We start from the raw sequence: 14,539 nt of genomic DNA on the forward strand, positions 1-14,539 counted from the left end.
GTCTTATAGGATTCTGAATGATTGCCACATTTTAGGGTTCTTAGGGTTAGCATGATGACAGACCCAGCCTCCCAAGGCAGTAACTTTCATTTCCAAGCCAGCCCAGCTTCTGTGGACTGGATAAGCAATGGTGTTAAAGGGACCTGGGGGCATGCTGAGCACGTACAGCCTAACTCAGTAGACTTTGTCCATTGGTAAAGGTTTGGTTGAAATTTACCCCTCAACCAAAAGCAATCAATAAACACTTCATATGCCAGGTTTTGTGTCAGGTTTTAGGATTACAAAAATGAAATCCATTCTCTGATTCAAGGAATTCAGTCTAGTAGGAACATGTATCCTGGAAGGACATACTCTAGGACATAAGCATAAAACATAAAAGCACATGACAACTACTCAGTAATAAGCACTACTACATGCAAAACACGTATTGTGTCAAACTTCACCAAGCTTGTATTTTCAGAGCAAATCTAACCCACTTTGATCTATAGTTTTCTCAAGGTCATCAGACTATCCAGTTATTAAATCTGATGATGAAGGGGTCAACATGATAAGCATAAAGAACTGCCAAGGAGAAAGGAGTTATCCGAAAGGCTGTACATTTTCCTAATATTAGTCTATCGTTATCTCTACTTCCCACTGCTATATGACCTCTGATAAACACATATTAGGTATCTGGTAAATTTTTGTTGAACAAATGATTATGCTGCTTGAAAGGAATTATGCAAACTCAAATACAGAATAAAAAGCAATGAGTTTGTCATTACAGTGGTTACTGGCAAAGGTGGGGACTAAAGTATAGGAGCAATTGTCACATAGACTATAATCCTCCCTTTCTCATCATCAGTAAGGAAACTTCTACAGCACCAAGAAGACCATCTGGTAGATTAAACTTGACTGGCTTAGAACAATGAAAGCAAACTTTTATCTCAGGTACTATAACAGAGATTTACACTTGCATACTTCTGGTAGGCTATAAAGCAACTGGGGAGTGAGTTCCTTGCTACATCTGTGAATATAAGCATTAACATGAACTTCCCCATTCCACTGTAGGGCTAAAATATCTAAGCCCCTACTTTGAGTAGGAAAAAATGAATACAGGAAGGAGTCTTCACTTTAATTAAAAAGAAACTATGAAACACATCACTTGTTAATAAGAATGCTTTATTTATTCAGGTGCTGAATCCTTTGTGCCGGCAAGAAAAACAGAGAATACAGAGAATATTTACTTTTGGGGGAGCTAAACAAAGAACCTATTTGCTGACTCATTAAAGTGAGGCAAAGGCATCAAATAGGATTACATCTGACTACATTAAATTCGCCTTTTTTAAGTGACAAATATCTCTTCGGTTTTCTGAATTTTCAACTCAAAGACAGTCTTGCCAAATTACTTTACTAATGAAGCCCATCCAAATCCATCTGAAATGTGAACATATATGCTTCTACGGGTATCAGGGTTTGTGAAGCAGGTTTTGTATAATTGTGGGCAGTCGTAAAACAGTGTGGGACAGTAATAGGACACAGGTCACACAGTTGTTAATCTTCAGATACAAATTAACTAAAACTGAACTTGCTCTTTTGTTCTTTCTTGACTTAAACTGAGTCCTTTGTTTCATGAACAACAACAAAATTCAATAAGCCAAATCAAATCAAAGTGCTTTTGACAGTCTGCAGACTTAAAACACATTAGACTTGTGCTTTTATAATACTTTATTCCTTGGGGTTCCTGAGGCTGACCATAAAGAATCCACAAGTAGGAAAGTTTGGGACTGTACTGTTGTTTCTGAAAATCTACGGAGGATATTTTTCAATTTGTTTCAATTAATAATAACTAACTACCATTTATTTAGACCCATATTTTAAGCACTGTGCTAGCTGCTTTGCAAACATTCATTTAACCCTTACCAAAACCGTGCAATGTAGACATTCTATTTTACAGATGACGAACCAAGTTCAGTGGTTACTTGCCACACATAATGGGCTCCATGATTGTGAACCACCCCAACAGCTACTTCTTTGCAACTGATCATTAATCAGACTCTCATCAAACATCAAACTCTCAGTTGACTGCGATAAAGAATACTGTATGTATACCTATGGCTGATTCATGTTGAGGTTTGACAGAAAATAACAAAATTCTGTAAATCAATTATCCTTCATTTAAAAAATAAATTAAAAAAGAAAAAGAATACTGTAAACACTTATCCTCAGATACCACAGTTTAAGACAATTGGGGTAACACTGCCTAACATATAAAGGTAACAGGATGCTTGACTAAGAGTCACACTAAAGCCAAAGATGCCCAGGATTTCTCCCTTTCTGAAAGCAGAAAATCACCCCCAAAGACTTCTTGAATACCATTAACTATCAGCTTTGATTCATTTTTAAATCCCCAAACAATATAAACAGATACAACTGCCTTGCCAGTACCAGGCGCATCACAGTCACACAAGAAAATCCCCATGGGCTTCAGCTACCCACCAGCCACAGAGAGCCCTCTGCCCCCACTGTGATTGGCCCCTTCTGGCTCCACATTCCTAATATACCTCTCTACTTATTCTTCAAAAAATATATTTTTGACTCACAAAAAAAAAAAAAGATGAAATCCTGGGCAAGTCCTGACCTTCCTACACATCTACCTTTTTACAGTAGCAGGAAAAAATGGAAGTGGGGACAGAGGAAATATCTTAATCCTTTACAACACACCATTCCCACTGGACAAATGAACCGGGAGAATAGTGTCTTGGTTACCAGATCCACATACCATGAATGTCAAGAGGCAAAAGAAAACTGCCGAGACTGGAACTTAGGAATCTGGGGCTCCAGTGGCAAACTGTCCCTGGACACTGGCTCAGACTCAGTGAGTTAATTAATAGAAAAAGAACCCAGTGTCTTTGATCTGATGAAGAATTATATAATAGGAAAACTGAGGTAAAAGGACCACTTGACAGAAAAATTCAAAACATAATTATAAATCCTACCTCTTAATCTGACTTTGGCCAAGACAATGGGATCATATCTCTAGATAACTGAGATGGTTGAATCTAAAACATACAATCATCAAAATAGTGAACCTTTAGACCTAGTGCCTTCCAAACTCTATCTACTCCTAGACTATATTGGAATTCCTCTTGGAGAACAGAATCTCCAGAGCACATTTCCTACAGTCTTGTAAGAACTGTCAGGAATGATGATCTCGAAAGGACTTTTTGTGATATTTAAAACAGCAGCCCCCAGTGGCTACTGAGCATTCAGCAAGGGGTTTACGTGACTAAAGAACTCAATTTTAAATTTCATCGTAATCAATTTAAACTTAACTATCCACGTGTGGCTATTGGCTGTTGCACCAAACAATGCAGTTCTAAAAGTTAATTTTCAGCAAATAATATATTTGAAAAAAATTAGTCTTAAGACTCAACAAAACAGCCAGGAAATCACATTATCTGTTCAAAAAAAAGTCTCTCTCTGGGCAAACCCGTAGGACAACAATGATCTGTCACCGCCCAGGCAGGCAACAGGAAATAAGATTCAATGACAGTCTCATCTTTAGTCTCCCAGGATTTCTCTCCATGTTTTCCTTTGAAACTGTTACTGTCTTACCTTAAATAAAAAGTATTCTTATTTCTCTCCATCACTGGCAGTATCTCTCTCTGGGCAAATCTGGTGACCTGATAATCTGGGCCTTCCCAAACTTTAAGCTGGGAAGTTGATTTTTCCCACATGTTTTGGCAAACAAACCAAATAAATTTTGCAACAGTGTGATCTGAGAACATCTTAATTGTAATTTTTGATAAGAAAAAGAAACAGATTTAGGACTCAGGAGGGAGATGAACTTGGGATCGTAAATGAAGGGATGAGTGCTATTTCCCCAGAATAGTTTTTCCAAGTCCATTCATGAGGAAAATCTTCCATTTCAGGAGACTCAAAAGATTTTCCTACATGAATTTTCCGATGCTGACTGAGGTAGGCACTTCGGCTGAAGCATTTCTCACAGTCAGTACATTTGTAAGGTTTTTCTCCCATGTGGGTCCTCCGGTGCCTGATAAGGTTAAAGCTCTGACTGAAGCACTCACCACAGTCAGGACATTTATAAGGTTTCTCTCCCGTGTGTGTCCTTTGGTGAATCACCAGGGTGGAACTCTGACTAAAAGTTTTCCAACACTCAGAACATCTGTAAGGTTTTTCTCCTGTATGTGTTCTCTGATGTCTTATGAGATGAGAGCTGAGGCCAAAACTCTTTCCACATTCACAACATTTATATGGCTTCACTCCTGGCTGGATTCTGCATTCTTCTATTAGGCTATAGTTCTGACTCAAACTTTCTTCATATTCAGAACTTTGATAGGTTTTGTCATCTGTGTGCATTTTCTGATGTGTAACCAGGTTTGAACTTCGAGTGAAATTCTTCCCACATTCTATACACTGATAGGGTTTTTCTCCTGTATGTATTCTCTGATGCTTGATTAGAGTAGAATTACAACCAAAGCTTTTTCCACATTCAGGACATTTATAGGGCTTCTCACCAGTGTGTGTCCGCTGGTGACGAATCAGACTAGAGCTCTGACTAAAACTCTTCCCACAGTCGGGGCACTTATAAGGTTTTTCTCCAGTGTGGGTCCTCTGATGTTCTACAAGCACATAACTATGGCTGAAGCATTTCCCACAAACCGGACATTCATATGGTTTTTCACCTGTATGTGATCGGTGATGCTGAATAAGGTGAGAGCTGCTGCTGAAACTCTTCACACACTCGGGACATTTATAGGGTTTCTCTCCCGTGTGAGTTCTTTCATGGATAATAAGATGGGAAGTGTTGCTGAAGCTTTTCCCACATTCACCACATTGGTAGGGCTTCTCGCCTGTGTGTATTCTCAGGTGCTGAATCAAGTGAGAGCTGTTACTGAAGCACTTCTCACACTCAGAACATCTGTAAGGTTTTTCTCCTGAGTGGGTCCTCTGGTGAGTTCGAAGATGAGAACTATTACTGAAGCTTTTCCAACATTCAGAACATTTGTAGGGTTTGTCCCCAAAGGATGGGTTCTGTTGGCCAGCAGGCCCAGTATGTTCTCCTGGACTCCATCCCCAGTGACTGGGTTGTTCCTCCTCTTTTTCTGTACAATTTCCCTGATTCTCCAAGTTGCTATCATTCTCAGAGGAATCATCACATTCAGTTTTACCTCCTTGGGACCCTGTCAACAGTATTTCTTTTGTGTCTTCATCCTTACAGTTTTCTGGGCCATCACTTCTAGACCATTTTGAGGCTCTCTCTTTATCTGCCTTGGAGTTACTGCACTGAACAGTTTTCAAATTATTCTCACTTTCATCTCCTGCAGGAATAAACAAATACTCTAAACATTCCCTAGTCTCTGCCAGGGGCAAGAAATTCTGAATTACAGTGGAAGAGAGGGAATAACAAACTCAAACCTAGGAAAATGTTTTAGATTTTAAAAGTGTTTCCAGAAGAATATTAAACAATTATTAGTTGGGGGGAAAAAAAGTATTTACAGCTAGTTTTACTTCTTTTACTCAATGTGTTCATCAGAAGCAGGTGAATTTTTTGTATTTATAACAACAGTAATGAAGTGTCTGGTCAGTTCTCATCAATTGCCATGGTAGATATCAAATTATTAATAAAAATAAGTTCACTGAATTTTATTCTAGAAGACTTTAAAAGGTAAGAGAGAAAGAACACTATCTGAGGTAAAAGCTGGACAAAAATATTAGTTAAATTCTGGGCAAACAAAGAAATAGCAACGATACCCACTACTTATTAAGAATGGTAGTTTTGCATATGGTGTATCAGTATCTTAAAAAATATGTGAGACAGATATTATCATTCACTTTTCTTAAAGATGAGAAAACTGAAGCTAAAAGAGTTCTAATAGCTTGTGACAGATCAGGGAAATCAAATTAAAGTCTGTCTCATTCTAATGCCCTGATTTTTCTATACATTCTACAGCATGTCTTAAATTCCTAAAGGATTCAGATCTTCTTGATCTCTCACCTGTAATAGTGCTTTTCAAACTCTCCTTTGTGAAGCCATTAGAATCTGAGACCAATAGTTTTTGCTCTTGTTCCATCACAATGATCAGTCAGATTAGGGATCAGAAATCCTGTAGAAGGAAGCAAGTTATGTTTAAAGGCATTTGTTAACATTTCTCCTTTCTTCCTTCCAACCACTGCAACACAACAACTGTTAAGCACTTAATGTTCTGCGGACCATACTGAACATAAGAAACATGGGCTTTTGAAATCCTTTCAGAAAATCTAACCTCAGATTCAAGTTATAACTCAATTTACCTTTCCCAGGGAAATAATTTAAAAATTAAACCTTTGCAATAAAGTCAGAGGATCAAGGTTTAAAAATAGAATAAATATTAATACTGTCCACTTGGAACTCAGAAACACTTTTGGTTGAAAAACTGAAGTAGTTTTTTGGAAAAGGCATCAATAGTAAGACTTCAGGAATCGATATGCAGGTATAAGAAGCAGCCTAAGAGAAACTGTTTAGTTTACAAAGAATAAGTGGGTCCTTGTCAGAAGGATGAAACCTTTGAAGTTAATTTAAAACAAAAGTTAGGATTTACTTGACTAGTAACAATAAATTCAGACAAAGTAGAGCTAAAATAATTACAGCCAATAATCTCTAAATATAAAAGGGAGGCTAACAAGGGACCTCTTCCTTGTCTCTTACTCTCTATCATAATCACAATATCCCTTTCAGCCTAAGCTTTATCTTCTGGACCCAATTACAACCCCTGACCTGCTTGAGGGACTGGAAGGCAATTATATATGCACTTGGCATCCACTTCAGGATATAAAAAAATAGCACAATTCAAGAAAAATGGGAGCTTAAAAGAAGGCACACACATAGAAAATAAAAGACATACTTTTCAATCTATTACTGTCTATTATGTGTCATGCAGTGAACCAGATACCTTACACATAACATTTCTCATGTAATTCTTACAAGAGCTCCCTGAGGTGTATAAAAATATTGCTCTTGTTATTTAGCTCCTAAGTCATGTCCAACTCTTTTGCAACCCCATGGACTGTAGCCCACCAGGCTCCTCTGCCCATGGGATTTCCCAAGCAAGAATACTGGAGTGGGTTGCCATTTCCTTCTATAGGGGATCTTTCCCAACCCAGGGATAGAACCTGCATCTCCTCCATTAGCAAGTGGATTCTTTACCACTGAGCCCTCAGGAAAGCCTTGTATAAACAGGTACCAGAATGTTATAGGTGAACAAAACAGACATTAAGAAACTTTCCCAAGGTCACACAACCAGAACTTGGTAGAGCAGGATTCAGTCCCAAATTTGTTGGACACTGAATTTAATACTCTTGTCTATTATAGTAAACAAGTAGAGAAGAAAGCAGAAACTGGGCATAATTCCAACCAGCAAATGATCAGGACTTTTATTTTGTAATATATTGACTTCCATCAACAGCACCTCCCCTACTGCCTGCACCATAAGCCTTTGTGGGATCTTAGTTCTCCAAATAGGGATTGAACTCCAGGCCCTGCAATGAGAGTGCCAAGCCTTAATCACTGGTCTGCCAGGGAATTTATATATTGACTGCATTTTTAGAAAACCAATTTATATCCCTAGACCTTATATCAAAAGAAACTGACATTCTCTAAAGCACCTTCAATATACATGAAACTTGTATAAATTACAAGTATGCCCAATGTTTGTGTAGGGAAAAAAACATACACCTGAACGAAAAAAAAAAATTGTTCAAATGGAATATGTTTTACCATCTGAGTTACATACTTCTGTCACAGTCCTTACAAAAAAAGCATTAGTCTACGTAAGATACCCGTGCTACCATTTTCCCTGCTAAGAAACTTAATTTTGGTAACAGAGGAGCCCTCAGGAACACTGGCTCAGCACAACAGTAGCAAACTTAAGGCCACAGTTGGTATTAAAAGGCTGTCCCTAAGATGTCACGCCACAAAGGCTGTTTTTACTGCCTAGAGCAAAAAGGTAACTAGGAACGGGGCAGTGCTTCGGCTTAAAGACTCCCAAAGAAAACGCACTGCCTGAAGCTTAGCTTTAAAAAGCGCCGGCTGGGAGCACAGGTCGGGTACACTGCGGTGAGTTCCAGGGGAACAGATCGTCTGCAGTCGACACGGTCCTTCCAGGGACGTCGCGGGGGAGGGAGGCGCGGTGGCCCGAGCTGCTGGAGATGCTGGGCCTTCGCCCTTCACAGCAGCGGCAGTCCTTTGCAGGATGAACATTGCAGCCTGGGCGACGCAGCTTCCGCTCCTCCTACCCGAAACCCTCGGCTCCGTCCCCCTCCCCGAGAAGGAACTCACTGTTCTGGGGGCTACATACAAGGCGCCCCGCATCCCCAGCAGGCCCGGGACTAGGAGTCCATTCTACTTCTGACTCCACCAACCTAGGGCCCTAACCTCTCAAACCCGGAAGTCAGAAACAGGAAGTTCCCCCTTCTCCCACAGTGAGCTTGATGGAGCCTCTCTAGAAAACAGTGATGGCTGGCTCTCGTTGATCTTAACCCTTAGGGTCCCGGACAAGAAGGAGTGTGCCGGTGGTATTCCTCTTCCTTGTGGACACGTCTGCCGACTTTGATTCGCATCCCTCACATTTATCAGGTACCTTATAATAGGGGACCGGTTGGAGCTGATACTTCTCCTTGCCATCGGGGCATCATCAGATTTCTCATCATCACTGGAATTAAAATAAAGCGAGTATTTGTTAAGCGCCGACTCTGTTCCCACCGCTGTGAACTGGGAGGTATATTTAGCCATCTGTGAAACAGGGAGCGAAGGCATCCATCCACATATAAAGCAACTAGTTTACGTTGTTGTTTTATGTTTTATATGTTTTATAGAGGCAACGTTATGAATAATATTTGGTGAAACAAACTCTCCTCTTTCATTACAGAGAAACTAGAAATCAATCCCTTCATTTCCCCCACATCAATCTAAGCCTTCACTGCAACCATCTCTTCCTTCCCTCCAATTACAACAGCGGATTGGTCCTTCGCATTTTAAAGGAGCCCTCCACTGCCGGTCACTTTCCTTCCTACCTTCATGGGATCCGTACACTATCAACTAAACTCCTAACTCTCCCAACCACCATCCCCAAATAGTCCTTCAGTTTCTTTCTTATTTTTAAACGCCTGACGTTTCCATTTTATGATTTCCCACTCATGTTTTAACTCATTTCTCCTGTAGTAAAGAAAACAATAAATCACTAAGATCATCAATGACCTCTGCGTTCTTAGCACATTAGTATTTTTTGGTTCCCAAGTCCTCTTTCAGGAGTTTTGACACTGCTTTCTTCTAGAAACACTCTTTTGAGGGGACACTGCACACTCCTCACTGTCCTCCAACAACTCCAGTCAGTCCTGTCAAGCCTGTGTGTGCGCATGTGCTCAGTCATGTCTGACTGCAACCCATGGATGGTAGCCCACCAGGCTCCTCTCTCCATGGGACTTCCCAGGCAAGGATACTGAAGTGGGTCGCCATTTCCTTCTCCAGGGTACCTTCCCAACCCAGGAACTGAACCCATGTCTCCCAAGTCTCTTTCATTGGTAGGTGGATTCTTCACCACTGAGCCACCGGGGAAACCCCTCACTTCCAGGACCCAGGGACAAAGACCAGCCAAATTCTTGTTATACAACAGGAACCAATCCAGTCCTTCTTCCCTGCATCCTTCCAATTGCCTCAGATGGTGAAAAGTGCCCCACCACTGCTGATTCTCTGCCACTATCAACACCACCACCACCACCACCACAACCACCAAGAGGAAGAAACTCCTCTCTGCTCTTTTCCACAGTCCAGGAATACTCATGTGTCTGAGAGATAAACTTGGTACTTGCTATGGTGCGAATTGTGTCCCTCACCCCAATTCACATGCTGAAACACTTAAACACCCAATGTGATGGTATTAGGAGGTGGGGCCTTTGGGAAGTAATTGGGTCTAGACGAGGTCATGAGAATGGGACCCTCATGATGGGATTAATGCCTTTATAAGAAAAGGCACCAAAGATTGATATTCCCCTCTCCCCTCATCACACATCCTCTCTCTCCATACCATGTGCGGGCACATATTGGCACCCTGATCTCAGACTTTCGACTTTCAGAACCATAAAGAAGTAAATTTCTGTTGTTTAAGCCACCCAGGATATATGGTATTTTGTTGATCTGATTACATGAGCAGAGCAGCTCATACTAAATTGTCCATTGTCAGGTTTTATCCTTTGCAGGGATATTTAAACCAGAAGGTGGTTTAAAAGATGGAATCCCTGATTTGCAAATGGGGCAAGGCCATGTCATGAAAAGCAGCATGATGTCCTAATCAGCAAGTTCTTTGCCTCACCTACAAGATTTGTGACTCTTAAGTAAGAGATCAAACCTTAGCCACAGTGACTTGGGTGTGATGATGTGCGTCTTCCCAGGTCAGAGGATTACTTATTTTCAGTGGTGGGCTTTCCGGTGCTTTCAGCAGATCTTTGGCTCCTTTTTTTTTTTTTTTTTCCCCATCATCTCTCCCCCCACTTCTCCCTGCATTATTTGGCCTGAGAATATGTGCCAAGAATTTCTACTGAAATAATCCCTGCTCCAAGTGCCCATGACTCAGCACCTCCAGGGTGGGTTCTAATGGAATACAGACTCAGTTTAAGGAATATGTATGAGCTGGCACAGAGCACCAAAGATATCGGAAACCAAAAACCATAAATTTCCAAGGCAGAGGACCATTTTATTGAAACAGATGCCAAACAAACTGCAACATCTTTTTTTCAAAATGGGTGGGAGGGATGGGTGTTTGGGTTGGGAAGGAAAAGAAATGTCTGCATGGATTTTATTCTGGTACAGGGAGTAAAGGGGATCAACAGCTCAGAGTCTAGATTGTCCCTTTCTCATACTAGCCTGGAATGCTCCCTCCTTGGTCACGTTAAATGCTCAGAATTCTAAACTGTCAGCAGGTGGCTCCAGAGGCAGCTGTTTGGTGAAACTGCCACAGTTTAGTTCAGTTCAGTTCAGTCGCTCAGTCATGTCCGACTCTTTGCGACCCCATGAATCGCAGCACGCCAGGCCTCCCTGTCCATCACCAACTCCCAGAGTTCACTCAGACTCACGTCCATCGAGTCAGTGATGCCATCCAGCCATCTCATCCTCGGTCGTTCCCTCCTCCTCCTGCCCTCAATCCCTCCCAGCATCAGAGTCTTTTCCAATGAGTCAACTCTTCACATCAGGTGGCCAAAGTACTGGAGCTTCAGCTTTAGCATCATTCCTTCCAAAGAAATCCCAGGGCTGATCTCCTTCAGAATGGATTGGTTTTATCTCCTTGCAGTCCAAGGGACTCTCAAGAGTCTTCTCCAACACCACAGTTCAAAAGCATCAATTCTTCAGCACTCAGCCTTCTTCACAGTCCAACTCTCACATCCATACATGACCACTGGAAAAACCATAGCCTTGACTAGATGGATCTTAGTCGGCAAAGTAATGTCTCTGCTACATTCCTCATTAAATCCTATTCATTTTAGATCTTAGAACAGATACTATTGACTTTTATGATACTCATTTGTCAAAAAAATCTATTCAATCTAGGGAGGACTATATAGATAACTCTTTAAGTCTCTCTGCCTGTGCTTCACAGTGTACTAATTTAGGATAAGCAAACTCTGAAAGAGAGGTGATATTATCAGCTTTACCTCATGAAAGAAGTACCGCACTGGATTTCTCTTGGAGTTGGTTCAGAAAGTACTTTTGGGGATTTCCCTGGTGGTCCAGTGGTTAGGACTCAGTGTTTTCATCGTCAAGGGCCTGGATTCAATCCCTGCTTGGGGAACTAAGATCCCAGAAGCCATGCAGCATGGCCAAAAAATAAAAAGTACTTTTTGCAAAGAATCATCTCACCTGACATCAGATGATCACTTAAACTGGTAGGTAAACAGGCATTTACAATAAAGTAAAGTAGTTATGAAAATACTCAATATTGTAGACCATCCTCTTAGGATCCATTGTGAATACATCAGACTATCTTTGGTTATCTTTGATTGGCGCTACCGGTAGTTAGTTTGGCAAGGGCTATGAACTGAATTGTCTTCCCTTGAAGTTTGTATGTTGAAATCTCAACCCCCCAGTGTGACTATATTTGAATACAGAGCTTTTAAGTAGGTAATTTGGGTTAAATGAGCTCATAAAGGTGGGATCCTGATTCAATAGGACTGATGCCCTTACAAGAAGGGACAAACACCAGGGTCCTTACAAGAAGGGACAAACACCAGGGTCCTTACAAGAAGGGACAACAAAGAAAAGGCCATGGGAGGACCCAGCAAGAAGACAACCGTCTGTAAGCTAAGAAGGGCCTTGGGATAAATCAAACCGTCAACACCTTGGTGTTGGACTTCTAGACTCTAGAACGCTGAGAATTACATTTCTGATGTTTAAGCCATCCAACCTGAGAGATTTTGTTATGGAGGCCCTGGCAAGGAAGACAGCAAGGAACAGGAATGCTAAATTCCCTACCAAGTGCAGGATGGCTTGGTATTACCTAGACAGCATATTAAAAAGCAGAGACATTACTTTGCCAACAAAGGTCCATCTAGTCAAAGCTATGTTTTTTCCAGCGGTCATGTATGGATGTGAGAGTTGGACTATAAAGAAAGCTGAGCACCAAAGAATTGATGCTTTTGAACTGCGGTGTTGGAGAAGACTCTTGAGAGTCCCTTGGACTGCAAAGAGATCCAACTAGTCCATCCTAAAGGAAATCAGTCCTGAATACTCATTGGAAAGATGGATGCTGAAGCTGAAACTCCAATACTTTGGTCACCTGATGTGAAGAACTGACTTGTTTGAAAAGACCCTGATGCTGGGAAAGATTGAAGGCGGGAGGAGAAGGGGATGATAGAGGATGCGATGGTTGGATGGCATCACCGACTTGATGGGCATGAATTTCCGGGAGCTGGTGGTGGACAGAGAAGCCTGGCATGCTGCAGCCCATGGGGTCGCAAAGAGTCGGACACGACTGAGCAACTGAACTGACATACTAAAATACTGTCCTGTCTCAAATGCAAATAACACCGAGAAACACCAATCTGGCCCCAACTGTTCATCTTACAGATGACTCTATTAGACTTATCTTTGAGGCAAAGCACCTTGCTTTACTTACATTGTTCCATCAGATGTTGACACAGTGTCTGGCACTCAGTATGAGCTTAGTAATCATGAGGGTGTGAGATCTTTCTAATTATTCGTGTGCTTATTGCGTTTTACCTTTCTTTATTCCAGTTCACCTGAGCCATTCTTCTGCTTGAGGGTGATATACAACTTATTATTGAGAGACTAAAAAGATAGACTGGGATAATATTTAGCTTTTGACATTCAAAAATAAGATTTTGCTGCAAGACAACAATTGTGTTCCTTGCTAAGCACCTGTCTTGAGAGAGGATTTTTAAAAGTCCTTTAGTGTATCAAGGGCCTGGTCTGGGACTCAGGCAAAGGAGTTCTTCCTCAGAAGTTCCAGAAAGAATGTGAAGCCCTTTGACTGAAGGCCAAGAACTTTAGTTTGGAAAGAGTCACACTAGAAGTAGGGAGCTATTGCCCACTCTGTCCTTTCCTGGCCCAACCTCCCATCTAAAAATTGCATCCCAGTCACTTATGATCATTCTATTCTGTACTTGTTTCTTTGCTTATCATTTTTCTCTATGATTAGAATGTCAACTGCAAGAGGCAGTTCTTTGTCTATTTAACTACTATTGTATTCCCAGCATCAGAAACATACCTGGCAGCTCAGTAAATATTTACTGAATGGAATGAATGTGTTTTCTTTTCTCTTCATTTCCCTTTCACATCCAAAGAAAGAGAAGAAGAAATAATTTGAGAGGATATTTTTTAAAGCTTTTGAATTCATTCACTGAATTGCTCTACTTGCTGAGGAAATCCTAAGAACTTCATAAAACTGCGTACGGAAAGATTTAAAGAAGAAGCATCTCTTAAGAGCTCTTTGTTCTTCTCTTCATTCTGCTTCCCTGTGTTCCTTTGCAGTTTATACTGTGAAAAATGACATCTCTAGTGGCATTGGGCCACTAATTGTTCAGAAAGTACAGATTTTTTTTTTTTTTTAAAGCTGATGTTCTGGGTGCCTGCCTGTTTCTGGCAAGCAAACCTGGGGATATTTTCCATGAATGGTGAAAGGTTTCCTTTCTCAGTAGGGGCACCTCATGGGTCCTAAATCCTAGTGGAGCTGCCCAGAGAAGCATGTCATGTCCCTGAAGGACATCACACCTCCTCGTTCATCATCTCTGTGGGGAGCAGGTGTGGGTAAAAAGATGAAGATATGATTCTGAACTATAAAGCAATTTTATCAGGAAATCCTGTGTTCAAATCACCAACTTTGGGCAATGAGTGTTGGGACTTTTCTTTGCCACAAAAGAATAAATGTTTTAGGAAACATCAGGCCAAATGGTCAAGAATGTGGATTCAGACAAAGGATGTGGACCATCAGATTCTTTGTTTATTAGTAGCCAGAAAAATCAATCATGTTCCTTTGGGATGAATTCAATG

At 41.0% G+C, this 14,539-nt stretch overlaps 1 protein-coding gene across 3 annotated transcripts; it reads right to left on the bottom strand.

Moving 5' to 3' along the window:
• Nucleotides 1-1,144: 1,144 nt before the first annotated feature.
• On the bottom strand, nucleotides 1,145-8,440 carry ZNF572 (zinc finger protein 572). 3 transcript variants are annotated; one of them, XM_042254142.2, is made up of 3 exons: nucleotides 8,340-8,440; nucleotides 6,002-6,110; nucleotides 1,145-5,324 (listed from the first exon to the last, which is right to left on the bottom strand). In XM_042254142.2, the coding sequence occupies exons 2-3, from the start codon at nucleotides 6,075-6,077 to the stop codon at nucleotides 3,814-3,816; spliced, it is 1,587 nt and encodes a 528-aa protein (XP_042110076.1). In that variant the 5' UTR covers nucleotides 6,078-6,110; nucleotides 8,340-8,440; the 3' UTR covers nucleotides 1,145-3,813. The 3 variants fall into 3 exon arrangements, with proteins under 3 accessions (XP_042110076.1, XP_012038972.3, XP_012038971.3); XM_012183582.5 differs by having other exon boundaries at nucleotides 8,321-8,440; XM_012183581.5 differs by having other exon boundaries at nucleotides 8,042-8,440.
• Between the last annotated feature and the right edge of the window lie 6,099 nt (nucleotides 8,441-14,539).

The sequence above is a fragment of the Ovis aries genome, chromosome 9, assembly GCF_016772045.2.
Source record: "Ovis aries strain OAR_USU_Benz2616 breed Rambouillet chromosome 9, ARS-UI_Ramb_v3.0, whole genome shotgun sequence".
NCBI lineage: Eukaryota > Metazoa > Chordata > Mammalia > Artiodactyla > Bovidae > Ovis > Ovis aries.

Excerpts from the sequence above, each read along its gene's own strand:
- ZNF572 (XM_042254142.2), bottom strand. The coding sequence starts at position 6,077 with ATGGAACAAGAGCAAAAACTATTGGTCTCAGATTCTAATGGCTTCACA. Across the intron at positions 5,325-6,001 it reads TTTGAAAAGCACTATTACAG|GAGATGAAAGTGAGAATAAT; the intron begins GTGAGAGATCAA and ends TTATTCCTGCAG.